Source organism: Ascaphus truei, chromosome 13, assembly GCF_040206685.1.
Source record: "Ascaphus truei isolate aAscTru1 chromosome 13, aAscTru1.hap1, whole genome shotgun sequence".
Lineage (NCBI taxonomy): Eukaryota > Metazoa > Chordata > Amphibia > Anura > Ascaphidae > Ascaphus > Ascaphus truei.
The window spans coordinates 9,359,064-9,376,088 of NC_134495.1; the positions used below are offsets into that span (position 1 = coordinate 9,359,064).

Below are 17,025 nucleotides of genomic sequence, written 5' to 3' on the forward strand. Positions count from 1 at the left end.
ATTTCCTCCCAGTCCTCTGTCAATAACTATGTCCAATTCCGCTTCCCTTTTAAGCATATAGTCGTGAGCGATAGAGTTCGCCGGATTCTCCATGCCGGCATATATTTGTGTTATTAGACCTTTTTGATGTACTCCTTCACAACAGTTTCTCAAATTTTGTGAGGGGGGGAATTTCAACGATGGGGACATTTTTTGTAGAAAGTGTCAAATTTGGAGAAACTTAAATGTATCCAGGTGAGGTAATTTTAATTTTTAATTTGGTTCGCAATTCTTGGAGACTCAGGAACCGTCCATCGCTCAGCAGGTCCGCGATCGCTCTGATCCCCATTGTTTTAAATAGGTCGAATTGTCGGCTTTCACACCCTGGTGGGAATTTACGGTTGTTAAATATTGGAGTGAGTTGGGAGCAAGGGGACGAGAGTAGGAATTTAGTTTTGGTTTTTGCCCATATGTCCCAAGTATGTCCGAATGACATTTTTAATGTATTATAATGTAACAAGCATTTTTGTTTCTATAGCAACCATTTACAAAGTCATATCCCCTTCCTCTTATGGCACACCCCTTTTTGAGCCCTGCCCCCTCTCTAGCAGTGCACCAATTGTATCTTGTGACTGCCTGGTCACATGATCTTCCCCACAGAACTTTGCATCTTTGGTCCTCTTCTGCTGCACTGACAGCCATTTAGTGATCCCCCTGAGCCGAATCTTCGCCGATCGATCATTGTATTGATGCACACATTAAAAGGGGGAAAAAATAAACTTAAGGAAAAACCCGACGGCTTGGACTGCTGCTTTAAAATCCTGTCTCTGTGTTTCCTGGGTGACTGAGGCTGTTCAGTCTATCACAGAGGTGCATGTAGTGATGACGGTATACTCAGCGCTTTACAAAGACAAAATAGTACAGGAAATAATGCAATAAGCGCTGCAAAGTCAGACCACAGGAAAGGAAATTCCTGCCCCGAAGAGCTTACAGTCTAAGTGGTATGATGGGAGAGTTACAGATAGAGACAATAAGTGCTGTAGATGGCAGTGCTTGGCCACAATGGTTGGTAGGAGTGACTGGGTGTGGGACAGTAACCATGCGTGCAGGCTGTTGGGACGCTTCTTTTGAGAGGTGAGTTTTAAGGTTGGTCAGTATTAAACTTACATGGGATAACACCATTAGCAGGGAAGGGTGTGTGTGTGTGTGTGTGTGTGTGTGTGTGTGTGTGTGTGTGTGTGTGTGTGTGTGTGTGTGTGTGTGTGTGTGTGTGTGTGTGTGTGTGTGTGTGTGTGTGTGTGTGTGTGTGTGTGTGTTTTCAGGAGTAGGAGAAATATCCCCAGGAGCAGGTAATGGGAAGAGGATTTGTGAGGATGCTTTTATTGAGGGGTGTTGTTGGGAAAGGTTTGTATATAGTGGTGCTGTGGATAGGCACAAGCATAGGCGGAGGGGAGAGATGTAGATAGGAGTGGGGACGTTGGAGAGAATAGAAAAGCTTACAAAGGAGTAAGGCAACAGCAAACAGAAAAAAACAATAGGGAGGGAATAATGAGATGTGAGGAGAGGTTCCAGGTATTGGAGGGTATGAGCAGGTGAAAGAGAAGATGTATAAATCAGGCCTGGGAGAGCATTGGAGCACTTAAGTTTACACAGCAGCTTAGAAAGTTAGTCTTCAGTAGGGTTGCCAAACATCCTGCATCTACGGGATTGTCCCTTTTTTTCAATGAATTGTCCCATCTGTTGGGGGACAATTCTGGTCTGGCTGGGAGTGACAGGGGAAGGGTGGCAGCAGAGGTGAAGCCCGCCCTAGCGGTCTGACCCAGAAGTCCATTACAACTTCTGGTGTCTGCCGCCAGGCAATGTATTACTGAAGGTTACACAGCAGCTTAGATGGTCTTTAGATGTGAAAAAATTGTCAGCATTTAGGTTCTCAGTCGCAGGGCTGATGGTGACGTGCAGAGTCCAGTTCTTGTATTCTTCACCTTCAATGTGAACTGCAGACACTTCCTATGTGACACTTAAGATGAGACTGCACATATCTGTTTGTCCTGTCACTCACACCGGGACACCCAATCGCATAGGGACAGGATTTTATAGATGGATGTGGAGTATATATATCAAACGTTCCTGCACAGTTCTGTGTTTCTAGAACTGTCACCGTGGCCTTTATATTCCACACTGGTTCTTGACCCAGGGTATCAAAGTTCACATTAGGTCAATTTGTGCATTTTCCTCTGCATGTTGAGCCACTATTCCCATTGACACAGTTCTTACCCACTGCACAAAGTAATTAACATTATGTAAACAGAGGCTTTAAAACGTAGGAATTAATACTACAAATACAGGAGACATTGTCAGGGCAACATTTTACATATCTTTGAAGAGCCTTTATTTATTTTTTCTACAATATCCGCAAAAAGCAGCAAAGCATAATAGAAATCAAGCAATTCACATCTTAAAGCAGAGGAACAGGTTGCATTGCGGTTACATTTTTTTTTTATTACAGGTTTGACGCAGGGGGGTCTCCGGCGCTGAACTGTTAATTTCAGGTCCAGGAACCCCCTGCTTCCAGAGATACGGTGCCAGTATCTATGCAGGTAAGGAACTGTATGTGTTACCGGGATATTTCCACTTCAGAGATACCGGCACAGCTATGCAGGTAAGTATCTCTGAAAGCAGGGGGTCCCTAGCGCGGAAGCTAACAGTTCAGCTCCGGAGACCCCCTGCTTCAACCCTCTAATTAAAAAAAATAAATACATTTAAAACGCAATGCTGCATGTTCTGCGGCTTTAAAAGTACTTTTCAGTACTAATATGTCTTTGCCTATGAAAAGTGAGCTGCTTGTTCACCAGTGTTGAGACTCCCCTTCATTACGCAGAAGGGCAAGATTGAAAAAATGCACAGTTTACCTTAAAAAAGTAGAAACATTACATTTTATGAATATAAACTTTCTGTTAAATATGTACAATCCTCACATAGTTAAGGAAGCATTTAAAGGAACACAGAACGGACATTCACACCCTTTTCATTGTGACTGGGCATGTAAGTGTACTGTAGCATAACCCACTCACACACTTTGGGATGGAACATTGACTGAAATCTAAGATAGTCCGAGGCCTCTAATTGGGGTCCAATCTCCGTCATGCAAATCTAGGCCTAAGGGCGCAACAGAAATATATATATATATATATATTCAAAGTGCAACTCGCCACGTAGATACAACGCGGCAGAATACGAGGATTACAAATTCCCACAATTATCATTTGAAAAATGAGAATCCAATATAAGCTCTTGTTCATTTCATCTATAAAAGATTTTAGCACCTTTTAGGCGTATTACCCCCTATTCATGTGATGGTCTGTAAAGCAATATCTTGATTTCAAGTGAGGTAGCAGAAACATTAGGAAGTTAAGCAGACGAGAGTGACATTCAACGTGTTCAAAATGGAAAAAGCAACTATGGCGTTTGACAAACTGCCAACCTATCTTGCTTCAACGAGTCAAATTCGGAAAAGAGACCTTGTTGCATTAACCCAGGGGCAGCCAACTCCATTCATCAAGGGCCACCAACAGGTCAGGTTTTCAGGATATCCCTGCATCAGCATCTGTGGTTAAATCATTGGCTCAGTCAGACTGAGGCACCTGTGCTGAAGCAAGAACTGATTGAGCCGCTTGTGCTAAAGCAGGGATATCCTGAAAACCTGACCTGTTGGTGGCCCTTGAGGACTAGAGTTGGCCGCTCCTGCACTGAATCCTCAAACAGGTATAGATAGCCATGTCTTATCTAATAAGGCAAGAATTAAAGCAAGACTGTAAATAGCATCTGATAATGCAGAACTGAGGCTGCTATTCCTTTCACTGTACAAAGACATGTCGAATTAGCAGTCATAACCAAGTTCCTACATTGGTTAAATATCCTGCAGCAGCATAATTAAGCTATTGTTGAAATCAAAACAGAAAAATCAATACCACTAAATTATTAGAGAATTCTTAATTAACTATGGAAACAAGAAAGAAAAAACAGGATTCATGATCTAAAGGAAATGAACAAAAGTGCAATATGAACTCGTATGCAAAATTCCAGCCCGTTCGCTCTGTTCCGGAGACATGTTTATACAATCAGCGGCAGTTACGGTGGAAAGTCTTTGTACTGAAGTCCGCTACCAAGATCAGGATATATTTTAAAAAACATCTTTCTTCTCAAATCAGGTTCTGTATTAACACGGCAGTAACATTTCCTCCTCATTTCTTCCTTTATCTGGAGATATGGCGCTTGTCTGGTTCAAAGTTTATACTGAAGACTGGTCCCAAACCTAAACACAAAAAGAGAGACAGCATTGTAACTTGTGAAACGCGTCGGGCTTCAAATGTGCAAAAGAAACGCACTCAATCTAGATCAATGTTGGGGGATATTGGCTTCGGGTAATATTGTACTAATTAGGCAGTAATGTCCCTAAAGTATCCGTATTTTTGGGGAATTGTGGGATCACATAGACGTTCTCCAATCTCCCTGTGCCTCAGGCACCAAGAACAGAGTGTAAGCTCACTTGGGCAGGGGCTGTGTCTGTAACATTCCTATGTGCTGCGTCCCGCGCGCTGCGCTGTAATTGTGACGCGCTGTGTGTCCCATTGGGAGAAAAGCGCTACATGGAATAAAGTTTTTATTAAAACCACTGTGCAAGTGTAAAGAAGAATTGCACCTTGTTGACTTGTGAAAGAGGTGTCCTCCCCGCTCCTGCAGGCAAACGCCCCCTGCTCTCTTCAAATACTCTTCCAGGTGACCTCTCCCTGCGGGTGCTTAGCAACCTCCCTGGAGACTTCTCCTTCTCCAGAGGTCGCCCGGGAGATTTGTCCCTGCGCAGTTCTGTCCGCCCTTCACGGAAACGATGCGGCGTGCTCGGTTCTCGCACCAAGCCTTGAACCTCAGCTGGCACTGGGCTGGACGCTACTCGCTTTGTTACATGGTCACTATAGGAAGGCGGTCCTCTCTTGTTTGGGCTACTGTTGGACAACAATCATTAAGATTTTAAATTGATAACTTGAACAGAGGTTCTGGAGTGGAGAACCCACGATCGGCAAGATATTTAAAACTAAATATGGTTGATGATGTAGCCTCACCTGCGTGTTGTGGAAGGAGCTCGATGAAGGTCACTCGCTGTGTCCTTGACTAAATTACCCTTGCAGCAGATGACTCTTAACTTGTCCTGGTAAACTGATGCTAGATAAATGGCACCAGATGAGATTGCTGGTCCCAAGTACCTTGGGTTTGGGATATCCAAATGGGCTCGAGCCGGAGCACTAGGAAAAGAAGTTTAATTCATATGACCGTTGCATATTACAGCTAATCTGCTGACTGTAAAGAATATTACTCACCCCAGAGCAGCACGGCCCTGAATCTCAATCACTTCCAAGGAATTAAAATGGGTCACAAACAAGTAGGGCTCCCTGTATGCTGAATCAGATAGAAGAAGCACAGTGAGAGGGAGGCTGAAACATATCCTGACTACTAATAAGAGCCTAGTTAACATACATAGAGCTGTGTTTTTCAACAGGAGTCCCTATGAAAACTTGAATTCCCCTGGCACCCCTAAAGTGTTCCCTGCAATTTTTATTTCATTTGAAAATTGATAGTGTACAGAGGGTCGGGGTTCCTTACAATGCATCTGATCTCAGACGTGGCCTGGCTCTCCTAACCTCACAGATCTCGCTTCATGTGTGCCTGGCTATCCTAACTCCACAGGTCTCGCTTCCTGTGTGCATGGCTCTCCTAACCTCACCGGTCTTGCTTCATGTGTGCCTGGCTCTCCTAACCTCACAGGTCTCGCTTCCAGTGTGCATGGCTCTCCTAACCTCACAGGTCTCACTTCCTGTGTGCATGGCTCTCCTAACCTCACCGGTCTCGCTTCCTGTGGGCATGGCTCTCCTAACCTCACAGGTCTCGCTTCCTGTGTGCATGGCTGTCCTAACCTCACAGGTCTCGCTTCCTGTGTGCATGGCTCTCCTAACCTCACCGGTCTCGCTTCCTGTGTGCCTGGCTATCCTAACCCCACAGGTCTCGCTTCCTGTGTGCCTGGCTCTCCTAACCTCACCGGTCTCGCTTCATGTATGCATGTCTCTCCTAACCTCACAGGTCTCTCTTCCTGTGTGCATGGCTCTCCTAACCTCACAGGTCTCGCTTCCTGTGTGCCTGGCTATTCTAACCCCACAGGTCTCGCTTCCTGTGTGCCTGGCTATCCTAACCCCACAGGTCTCGCTTCCTGTGTGCATGGCTCTCCTAACCTCACCGGTCTCGCTTCCTGTGTGCCTGGCTATCCTAACCCCACAGGTCTCGCTTCCTGTGTGCCTGGCTCTCCTAACCTCACCGGTCTCGCTTCATGTATGCATGTCTCTCCTAACCTCACAGGTCTCTCTTCCTGTGTGCATGGCTCTCCTAACCTCACAGGTCTCGCTTCCTGTGTGCCTGGCTATTCTAACCCCACAGGTCTCGCTTCCTGTGTGCCTGGCTATCCTAACCCCACAGGTCTCGCTTCCTGTGTGCATGGCTCTCCTAACCTCACCGGTCTCGCTTCCTGTGTGCCTGGCTATCCTAACCCCACAGGTCTCGCTTCCTGTGTGCCTGGCTCTCCTAACCTCACAGGTCTCGCTTCCTGTGTGCATGGCTCTCCTAACCCCACAGGTCTCGCTTCCTGTGTGCCTGGCTCTCCTAACCTCACCGGTCTCGCTTCCTGTGTGCCTGGCTCTCCTAACCTCACCGGTCTCGCTTCCTGTGTGCATGGCTCTCCTAACCTCACCGGTCTCGCTTCCTGTGTGCCTGGCTCTCCTAACCTCACCGGTCTCGCTTCCTGTGTGCATGGCTCTCCTAACCTCACAGGTCTCGCTTCATGTGTGCATGGCTATCCTAACCTCACAGGTCTCGCTTCCTGTGTGCCTGGCTATCCTAACCTCACAGGTCTCGCTTCCTGTGTGCATGGCTCTCCTAACCCCACAGGTCTCGCTTCCTGTGTGCCTGGCTCTCCTAACCCCGCAGGTCTCGCTTCCTGTGTGCATGGCTCTCCTAACCCCACAGGTCTCGCTTCCTGTGTGCATGGCTCTCCTAACCCCACAGGTCTCGCTTCCTGTGTGCCTGGCTCTCCTAACCCCACAGGTCTCGCTTCCTGTGTGCATGGCTCTCCTAACCTCACCGGTCTCGCTTCCTGTGTGCCTGGCTCTCCTAACCCCACAGGTCTCGCTTCCTGTGTGCATGGCTCTCCTAACCCCACAGGTCTCGCTTCCTGTGTGCATGGCTCTCCTAACCCCACAGGTCTCGCTTCCTGTGTGCATGGCTCTCCTAACCTCACCGGTCTCGCTTCCTGTGTGCCTGGCTCTCCTAACCCCACAGGTCTCGCTTCCTGTGTGCATGGCTCTCCTAACCCCACAGGTCTCGCTTCCTGTGTGCATGGCTCTCCTAACCCCACAGGTCTCGCTTCCTGTGTGCATGGCTCTCCTAACCCCACAGGTCTCGCTTCCTGTGTGCATGGCTCTCCTAACCTCACCGGTCTCGCTTCCTGTGTGCCTGGCTCTCCTAACCCCACAGGTCTCGCTTCCTGTGTGCATGGCTCTCCTAACCTCACAGGTCTCGCTTCTTGTGTGCCTGGCTCTAACCTCACAGGTCTCGCTTCCTGTGTGCCTGGCTATCCTAACCCCACAGGTCTCGCTTCCTGTGTGCATGGCTATCCTAACCCCACAGGTCTCGCTTCCTGTGTGCATGGCTATCCTAACCCCACAGGTCTCGCTTCCTGTGTGCATGGCTCTCCTAACCCCACAGGTCTCGCTTCCTGTGTGCATAGCTCTCCTAACCCCACAGGTCTCGCTTCCTGTGTGCCTGGCTCTAACCTCACAGGTCTCGCTTCCTGTGTGCCTGGCTCTAACCTCACAGGTCTCGCTTCCAGTGTGCATGGCTCTCCTAACCTCACAGGTCTCGCTTCCTGTGTGCATGGCTCTCCTAACCTCACAGATCTCGCTTCCTGTGTGCATGGCTCTCCTAACCCCACAGGTCTCGCTTCCTGTGTGCCTGGCTCTCCTAACCCCACAGGTCTCGCTTCCTGTGTGCATGGCTCTCCTAACCCCACAGGTCTCGCTTCCTGTGTGCCTGGCTCTAACCTCACAGGTCTCGCTTCCTGTGTGCATGGCTATCCTAACCCCACAGGTCTCGCTTCCTGTGTGCATGGCTCTCCTAACCTCACAGCTCTCGCTTCCTGTGTGCATGGCTCTCCTAACCCCACAGGTCTCGCTTCCTGTGTGCATGGCTCTCCTAACCCCACAGGTCTCGCTTCCTGTGTGCATGGCTCTCCTAACCCCACAGGTCTCGCTTCCTGTGTGCATGGCTCTCCTAACCCCACAGGTCTCGCTTCCTGTGTGCCTGGCTCTAACCTCACAGGTCTCGCTTCCTGTGTGCATGGCTATCCTAACCCCACAGGTCTCGCTTCCTGTGTGCCTGGCTCTAACCTCACAGGTCTCGCTTCCTGTGTGCATGGCTCTCCTAACCCCACAGGTCTCGCTTCCTGTGTGCCTGGCTCTAACCTCACAGGTCTCGCTTCCTGTGTGCATGGCTATCCTAACCCCACAGGTCTCGCTTCCTGTGTGCCTGGCTCTAACCTCACAGGTCTCGCTTCCTGTGTGCCTGGCTCTAACCTCACAGGTCTCGCTTCCTGTGTGCATGGCTCTCCTAACCTCACCGGTCTTGCTTCATGTGCCTGACTATCCTAACCTCACAGGTCTCACTTTATGTCTGCTGGCTTTACCTGTTATGTCATTTGTTTTCTATTTAAAAAAAGTACCCACCAAATGCCAGGGGCAGGCGGCTCCATTTCAAATCATCAGTACGACTGCGTCTTCCATAAGAATCAACAAATACACCGAACTCTGCCAAGAAGGAAATCCCAATACAAAATCATCAATATTGAAAGCCCACACACCACATCATGCTCATATTGTGTATCTGTTACATAGTTACACAGTTACATAGCAGAGGTTGAAAAAACACATACGTCCATCAAGTTCAACCTATGCAGAATTTAGACGACAGATATTTTATCCTATATTTGTACTTACTATATATAGATCCAGAGGAAGGCAAACACAAACCCCAGTGACATTATATAACGCTGTCTCATAAGGGGGAAAATAAATTCCATCCCGACTCTAAATATTGGCAATCAGATTTCTCGCTGGATCAACATCCTTCCCATGGTCTAGATCAGGGGGGGTCAATTCCAGTCTTCAAAGCCCACCAAGAGTTCAGGTTTGCAGGATATCCCTGCTTCAGCACAGGTGGCTCAGTCATTATGCCCGACACACCTGTGCTGTAGCAGGGATATCCTGAAAACCTGACCTGTTGGTGGCTCTCGAGGACTGGCGTTGGCCACTCCTGTTCTAGATGTTCTAATGTGTGAGAGTTTTGTATACAGCTCCTTACCATGGAAACAAAGTAGGTACTCCTCTCTCTGCCCTGTGCTGTTAACCTGCATTATAGCGATAGGGAAACTGTTGGAGGAAGAAGCAAAAACAGCAGAGGCCAAGGTGTGGTCATTTTTATCCAGGAATTCTAAAGAGAATCATAATGCAATTAGTACCTTGGGATTATAAGGCATCGAAAAATTATTTCATACACAAAGCAACGGACCTAAAGAGATGAAACATGTATTAAGTATGTGGTCAAAATTATACAGCAAAACCTTCAATACATCATTTGCTCATCTCTTCATTCTGAGAAAAGATCTTGTGATTTGGTTCCATTGTATATTAGAAGTACAAGAATTTGTTACAAAACATTTAGAATCTAGTATTTATTACTGTATATAGGAACTGGCATCCTGAGAGGTCAGATCTGTGTATATTTAACATGTAATAGTATTTATCTGACTTACAAACACATTGTTACTACTTTTAATAATAATGCGGGGAGCCATAAAATCTTAATTCGTTGAAGGTTTCACATACACGCACGCACGCACACACACCCCCCCCCCCCCCTCTCTCTAATATCAGGGGGCTCATGTTTATTCTTTAATTCGCACCAGCACCTTGTGGTCAGACTGAAACATTATCTGCTCTGCCAGTGAAGGCAATAAGGCACCTCAATGAGCTGCGGCACTGAGGCCCCGCCCCCACTGCGAGAGCGGCGCGAACAAGATGTGGGGCTCTATGGGGCCGGCCCCAGTCAGGGTGTGCGCGCACATGATCAAGCGTGAGTTGCGCGACTACATTTTGGAAAGTCGAGAATTTAGACTTTTGTCGCGGCGGCGCTTCAGTCTGAGGGCGAACCAGCCACGCTATCGCGAGAGATCTGAAGTCCTCAGATCGTTCGGCTGAAGGCCACGAGCACCGCCAAGCGCTCCATCGATCGCGCGCTCACTGGGGCTGTAGCCTAAGGGAATGCAGGCAGCAGGCACATACTAGAGCGGGCTTGTGATACTCATTTCATTGATGTTTCTGTGGGTGAAAACTTGGCTTTCCTTCACTTTCTAAACACAGTAGAAATGTCTCGTGATTCAGGAATCCATTTGGTCTTACTAGCTTCCCTTTGGTCTTACTAGCTTCCCTTTGGTGTTACTAGCTTCCCTTTGGACTTACTAGCTTCCCTTTGGTGTTACTAGCTTCCCTTTGGTGTTAGTAGCTTCCCTTTGGTGTTACTAGCTTCCCTTTGGTGTTACTAGCTTCCCTTTGGTGTTACTAGCTTCCCTTTGGTCTTACTAGCTTCCCTTTGGTCTTACTAGTTTCCGTTTGGTCTTACTAGCTTCCCTTTGGTCTTACTAGCTTCCCTTTGGTCTTACCAGCCTCACTTTGGTCTTACCAGCCTCCCTTTGGTCTTACTAGCTTCACTTTGGTCTTACTAGCCTCACTTTGGTCTTACTAGCTTCCCTTTGGTGTTACTAGCTTCCCTTTGGTCTTAATAGCTTCCCTTTGGTCTTACTAGCTTCCCTTTTGTCTGTGTTGTATCACACTTGGTAATTAGATTTGTGAGTTTTGATGAAATTCTCTAGCAGAGCTCATGAGTCTGGAATGTGAGAGGTGTTGAGATAGTTAAATCAGTCTGACAAGAGCATCTTTAGAAAGTAAGAATATTTGTAGGATAATTACATTGGTTTTTCGATACTAGGAGCAGTTAATCAATATTAAACAAGGGAGGTTTTTCAGCACAGACTGATAGTATGAGAAGACATCTCACAAAGATTGCTTGGGAGATACAAAATAAAGGGAGACATTGTTACACCAATGAATGTTGAAAAGATAACTGGTAAAGGAGGAAATATGTGTTTTCTTGCCGTCTTAATATTAATTGCTATGTATAATCTGGGTTATCGTGAGAAAAAGGAGTAACTGCTACGTATATCTTGTCATAAGAAAAAGGGTACTGTATAAAGGTTTTGCTGAGACAGAGAGAACATAACTATTAAATATTATCATGCTGCCCAATCTCCACTCGGAACCGGTTTGCCTGCAATATGCTTTCTGTCTCTGAAGAATATGTATGTATGTCTTTAGTTATATAGCGCCACTAATGTACATAGCGCTTCACAGCAGTAATACACATAACAATCATATAAATAACAATAATACAAATAACAGATCATGGGAATAAGTGCTTCAGACATAAATGTAACATTTAGGAAGAGGAGTCCCTGCCCCGAAGAGCTTACAATCTAATTGGTAGGTAGGAAAAACGTACAGAGACAGTAGGAGGGCGTTCTGGTAAGTGCGTCTGCAAGGGGCCAAGGTTTATGTATGAGGTGTAAAGTATCAGCCACGGAGCTAATCATATGCTTTGTTAAGCAGGTGTGTTTTAAGGTGGAGAGAGGGGGTGCTAGTCGGGTACTGAGGGGAAGGGCATTCCAGAGGTGTGGGCCAGTCAGTGAGAAAGGCTTAAGATGGGAGAGGGCTTTAGACACAAAAGGGGGTAGAGAGAAGACATCCTTGAGCAGAACGCAAGAGTCGGGATGGTGCATAGCGAGAAATTAGGGCTGAGATGTAAGGAGGAACAGAAGAGTGTAAAGCTGTAAAAGTTAGGAGGAGAATTGAGTGTGAGATGATAGGAAGCCAGGAGAGGGGTTTCAGCAGGGGAGACACGGAGACAGATTTAGGAAAGAGTAGAGTGATTCGGGCAGCAGTGTTTAGGATAGATTGCAGGGGAGACAGGTGAGAGGCAGGAAGGCCGGACAGCAGGAGGTTACAGTAATGGAGACGGGAGAGAATGAGGGCCCGAGTCAGAGTTTTAGAATAAATGAGGATTGGAACATAGATATTTGCCTCAATATTGAATGATCTATAGCAGGGGTTCTCAACTCCAGTCCTCAAGAACACCCCCCTCCCCCAACAGGTCAGGTGTTAAAGATATCCCAGCTTCAGCACAGGTTGCTCAATCAGTGGCTCAGTCTTCGACTGCACCACCTGCGCTGAAGCAGGGATATCTTTAACACCTGACCAGTTGGGGGTCATGAGAACTGGAGTTGAGCACTGCTGATCTAAAGGACCATCGTTTAGTTATAACGGTCTGATACTAAACAACGAGACAGTGAAAAACAAGCGAATTCTGGGACAGTTGGCAAACCAAAGCAACATTGAGTGTTCTGGTGTATAAAGAAGGGAAGATTGGGAAGCCTTTGCACTGCTTACCCTCCAGGGTGTACTGTTTCATCTCAATCTCATAGAACTTGTTTGTGCCGAGGATGATGCTATAGCCAGTGAAATAGATGCAGCTGCATGGCTCAGAGGTTTCAATCTCCTATGAGGACACAAGGGAGACCGGTTTTACGCGGGAAGGGGGGGGGGGGGGGGGTTCAGTAAAAACACACCGGGTTAGTGTGGGACTCATTCAAAGGAATCCATGCTCACCTTCCTTATGCAGAACTTGCTCAGGCTCTCATTGTACCGCAGGATCACGACTTTATTCAGCATGGCTGCACAAATACATAACCCGTTCTCAATCTAGGAAAAACGTGCATGGAATTCAATGCGGTGAGGATTCATTCAAATACGAATATACTCCTCAAGCACAAGTATACCACAAACATTTGAAAACGTCAGATTGAACCGTTAATGTCATATCCGGGGGTGTCCATGCTGCATTGTAACTCCTTTTTTCTATCAGATGCAATGAACACGGACAGACGCTTTGGTTCAGTTTCTGCCTATATATTCTCTTGAAAAAGGGTAATTTAATTAAACCCTTTGGCCAAAGCATTATAAGCCTGCGAGCCACATCAATGCATGACCAAATTTGCAGGTCCTAACACTACCTGATTCAAATTCTCATTTACCCCCATATTTGGAGGGAGAATGATCACATTGGATCTGACCAAACCCAGCTGCATGAAAAAGAACTGCTAACTTGGAAAGTGGGGAGGGGTGAGCTTAAACCCTGGGGGGGGGGGGGGGAGAGGCCACTAACCTCCAAACAGGTGAGACCAGTGGTAGTGTTAGGACCTGCAAATGTGGTCATGCCTTGAAGTGGCTTGCAGGCTTATAATGCTTTAGCCAAAGGGTTTAACTAAATTACCCTTTATCAAGAGAATATATAGGTATTTCACTGTGTATTTTTGTGATATTGGATGTAGCTTGAGGCTTCACTGTCTTTTGTTGTATACATTTGGCCATGCCCAGTAGCAAACACACACACACACACGTATGTTTTGGGGTTTCTTGAGCTTGCTGGGATTCTGTGTGCAGATTAGATTACAACATTTGTACACATTTAAGCGCAACAAAGAAAACTCCTATTTCTCGTTTAATGAACATGAACCTCCCAAAGTGTATCTGTGTATAAGTGTACCTCCCATAAGTGTTAATCTACATAACAGACCTACAATTGTGCACATTTTTCATGGGAATTGAGCAAGAAATATAGAAGACGAAAAATGAAACGGATCAAATCAAAACCACCCAGAAGCTTTGGTTACCGGTTATCAAAGTCTGACCTCTGAGGATACGAAACAAAGATCCAATTAAACCCTCGCTCCAATTTCGCTGCAGTGAACAGGGAGATGAAGCAAAATTTAGGATGGTACCCACAAATGGATACAGAAGAACTTGCATGTTACGTTTCATCCAAATGACCCTTTTATAGCACACACACAAGCCTCTATAGATTTTCTTGATCACCTAGAGCTGCTCTCCGAACAAATTCACTCACCTTTCCTGCGGAAAAGAGGTGACAGCCTTTGACAGCCTCAAACACAGTCAGAGATATTTCAGGCTGTGCTGGCAGATGTGCTTGGGCCAGACACTGCTTCACCTTCTTTATATCTATCAGACACAGAGCTCGCTCTTCACCTTTACACACGAGAGAGAACATATTCAAGACTTGCAATAGTAGATGGAAGAAAATGTGTTAGATCAAGGGCGCTCAATGCCAGTCCTCAACCCCCCCCACCCCCCCAAACAGGTCAGGTTTTCAGGATATCCCTGCTTTAGCGCAGGTGGTTCAATCAGTCCCGGATTCAGCACAGGTGGTTCAATCGGAGGCTCAGTCAAAGACCTGTTGTGGAGGTCTTCAGGACTGAAATTGAGCACCACTGACCTACAGTATATACTTGGCTGAAGGAGGTGGCTCGGCGAGTCAAGGGACTCGCTCTGAAAACAATGACGACCTTGAACCTAGCTCCACGTGACCTTCGATAAGTAACTTTATTCCTGTTCTCAGGCACCAAAAATTAGATTGTAAATTCTATGGACCAGGGACTCATTGTGCCTAAAAAAAAAATATATGTACAGTGCACGATCAGTGCTATATAAGAATAAATATGTATAAAATACTATTATGTATTTAATTTCACAACATTAGGGAATGCAGCAATCAGGACACATAATGGGCAGATTTGACCAGAAGCAGTTGCTTCATTTTGCCCGTTCTGGCTAATGTGAATTGACAGCGTATACAGCATCATTATAACACGTTATCACAACGCGCAGCGGTGTGTGGGAAATAGAACGTGTTACCCGCTATAAAGAGAAGTTTCTCCAGCTCCTTAATGGTATGAACTTGAAAGACTGCGCCCACTCCAGGGATATGAGTGAGAGAATTCTTCAGCACATTCAAAGCATACAGTCCCTCTTCTGCACCAACTAACACAATCTGCACACAAAGAAACAACACAATCAGAACAGACTGGATCTTGTACATTCATTGGAATAATTAGGGCCCTACTTGTAATTACCTGCTCCGTTAGAGGAATGGTGCAGTTTATATCTAGACGGTCTTCACCTTCCAATTTTAACAACGAATTTCCAAGCAGTTTCTGTAATTAAACAAAGAACACCCCTGCTTTATATGGAAGGCAATTCTGGCTGCACATACAAATATACATATTGAGGGTGTCAGCCTAATTGCCACTAGCTTGTCTTTGAATACATTTGTAGGATTGGCAGACGTCTCATTGACTTGTTCCGGAAAGGGACGCATTCATTGTCCCGTATTTTAGCGCCATGACGTGAAATGCCTGAACGTAAAATGACTGTAATGAAATCGGTCATAAAAATGTAACAGATTTCTCCTTGAGTTTAATAGTTTCCCTTTCCCGATAGATGTCACCGTACTAAATTATTACAATAATAAAGTTAGGACACTGCCTGGTCATCTCATAATACCGTGACCCCGCCCTATAGGGGTTACTCAGTGCGCGGCTTTCCCCGCCGGCCCGAGGGCAGAGATGGTAAAAACCTAAGAATATATCGGCCACGCGGGAGATACCGTTCAGCTCGCCGCGTTTGCAAATCATTCAGCGCTCATTATGACGTCACACTTTCATACTGGATTTCAACGGCCCATATTAAAACTCATATGTGGCGACCATAAATATTTGCACTCGAAAATAACATTTTTAAAGGATTGAAATGGTCAAGTTGCTGGTAACAAGCACAAAACAGCAGGGGTACGCAAACTGGGGGGCGCAGGCGGTGGCAGAGGCCCTGTGCTCTTCCCCAAGGCATTGAAACGAAATGCCGGTGGGACCGCGCGAGGCACCTGCAACTCAACTTACCGAGATTCTGCCGGCTTCGGGATGTGTCTCCACGGCAACTTCACGCCTCAGTTCATGTGACGTCACATGACCCGAGGTGTAATTTGACGCCGCATTAAGGTAAGGGGGGGGGGGGGGAGCACAGCAAAAAAAAAAAGTTTGTGCACCCCTGTTTAGAGGGTAGTATCAGCTCAAACTGTTTCCCAATGAACCCCCCCTGTGTTTTGGGCGTTCTCTCTAATACTCACAGCATCAGCCTCGGCTTTTTCCTTGGACACTCTCCCGCCTGCAACCACAGACTCTACAGCGCCGACCCAGCGCTGCTTATCAGGAAAGCTGGGTGATAACAGGTACAGTGTGCGTCCCGGCCAGCAGGTGGTGTGGGGATGAGACTCCACCTTCATGACATACGGTACATCTACAAGACACGCAGAAATAGGGTTCATGTTCCCCGTGCTTTAGCTCTAGGATACGCCCGAGTTTATTTCCAAGATGAGGAACGGATTACAGAGACACAGACATATCCTTTGGGATGGCTACTGATGCCTAGATCTTTTTCTCACCTGATTTCGCCGTATTTACAAGCTCTGTGGATCCCACAGCTCCGTGAACTGTTACATCTCCATCAGGAATACAAAGCTCAAACTCCTCCAAAGGTCTTTGCCCCCCTTAGGACAATAATTGAAAACGTACAAATATATTTAAAAAAAAAAAAAGCAAAAAAGCAATACATTAAATACAAGCACAGACGGACGAAAAGGGAGGATAGCAACGCAAAAAGAAGAAAACCCTAAACAGTAAGTTGGAGTATAGATTACTGGGGTTACACTGTCAATTATAGGTTTGCAAAGATGGTAAAATACTTTTGATGTACCAGAGGAGCCCTGCGTATTGCAGCTGCTACAGCAAGTCCCCCACACCATATTACACAATGTCACCAAGAGGCCAGTCAGGTGGAACGGAGTGCTTAGGAGAGGCACCACGTTCCGTAGCGGACGTGGAAGTAGCAGCGTCGTCGTTGTCCGAGCACCCCATGCGAGAGCACGATACTAGGT

At 46.5% G+C, this 17,025-nt stretch overlaps 1 protein-coding gene across 12 annotated transcripts in view; it reads right to left on the bottom strand.

Moving 5' to 3' along the window:
- Positions 1-2,340: 2,340 nt before the first annotated feature.
- Positions 2,341-17,025, bottom strand: part of CIT (citron rho-interacting serine/threonine kinase) — a 73,809-nt gene continuing 59,124 nt past the window's right edge. For 6 of the 12 annotated variants that reach the window (XM_075568384.1, XM_075568386.1, XM_075568382.1 and 3 more), the window contains 13 exons: positions 16,534-16,638; positions 16,219-16,388; positions 15,170-15,250; positions 14,952-15,087; positions 14,146-14,285; positions 12,849-12,941; positions 12,630-12,738; positions 9,433-9,561; positions 8,799-8,879; positions 5,352-5,430; positions 5,097-5,276; positions 4,679-4,979; positions 2,341-4,291 (listed from right to left, as the gene is read on the bottom strand). In XM_075568384.1, the coding sequence (XP_075424499.1) occupies positions 4,268-4,291; positions 4,679-4,979; positions 5,097-5,276; positions 5,352-5,430; positions 8,799-8,879; positions 9,433-9,561; positions 12,630-12,738; positions 12,849-12,941; positions 14,146-14,285; positions 14,952-15,087; positions 15,170-15,250; positions 16,219-16,388; positions 16,534-16,638 (1,628 nt within the window). In that variant the 3' untranslated portion in view covers positions 2,341-4,267. Of the gene's footprint in view, positions 4,292-4,678; positions 4,980-5,096; positions 5,277-5,351; positions 5,431-8,795; positions 8,880-9,432; positions 9,562-9,587; positions 9,640-12,629; positions 12,739-12,848; positions 12,942-13,912; positions 13,980-14,145; positions 14,286-14,532; positions 14,704-14,951; positions 15,088-15,169; positions 15,251-16,218; positions 16,389-16,533; positions 16,639-17,025 lie in introns of those variants that run through there. The other 6 variants (XM_075568385.1, XM_075568383.1, XR_012787720.1 and 3 more) reach the window with 5 other exon arrangements.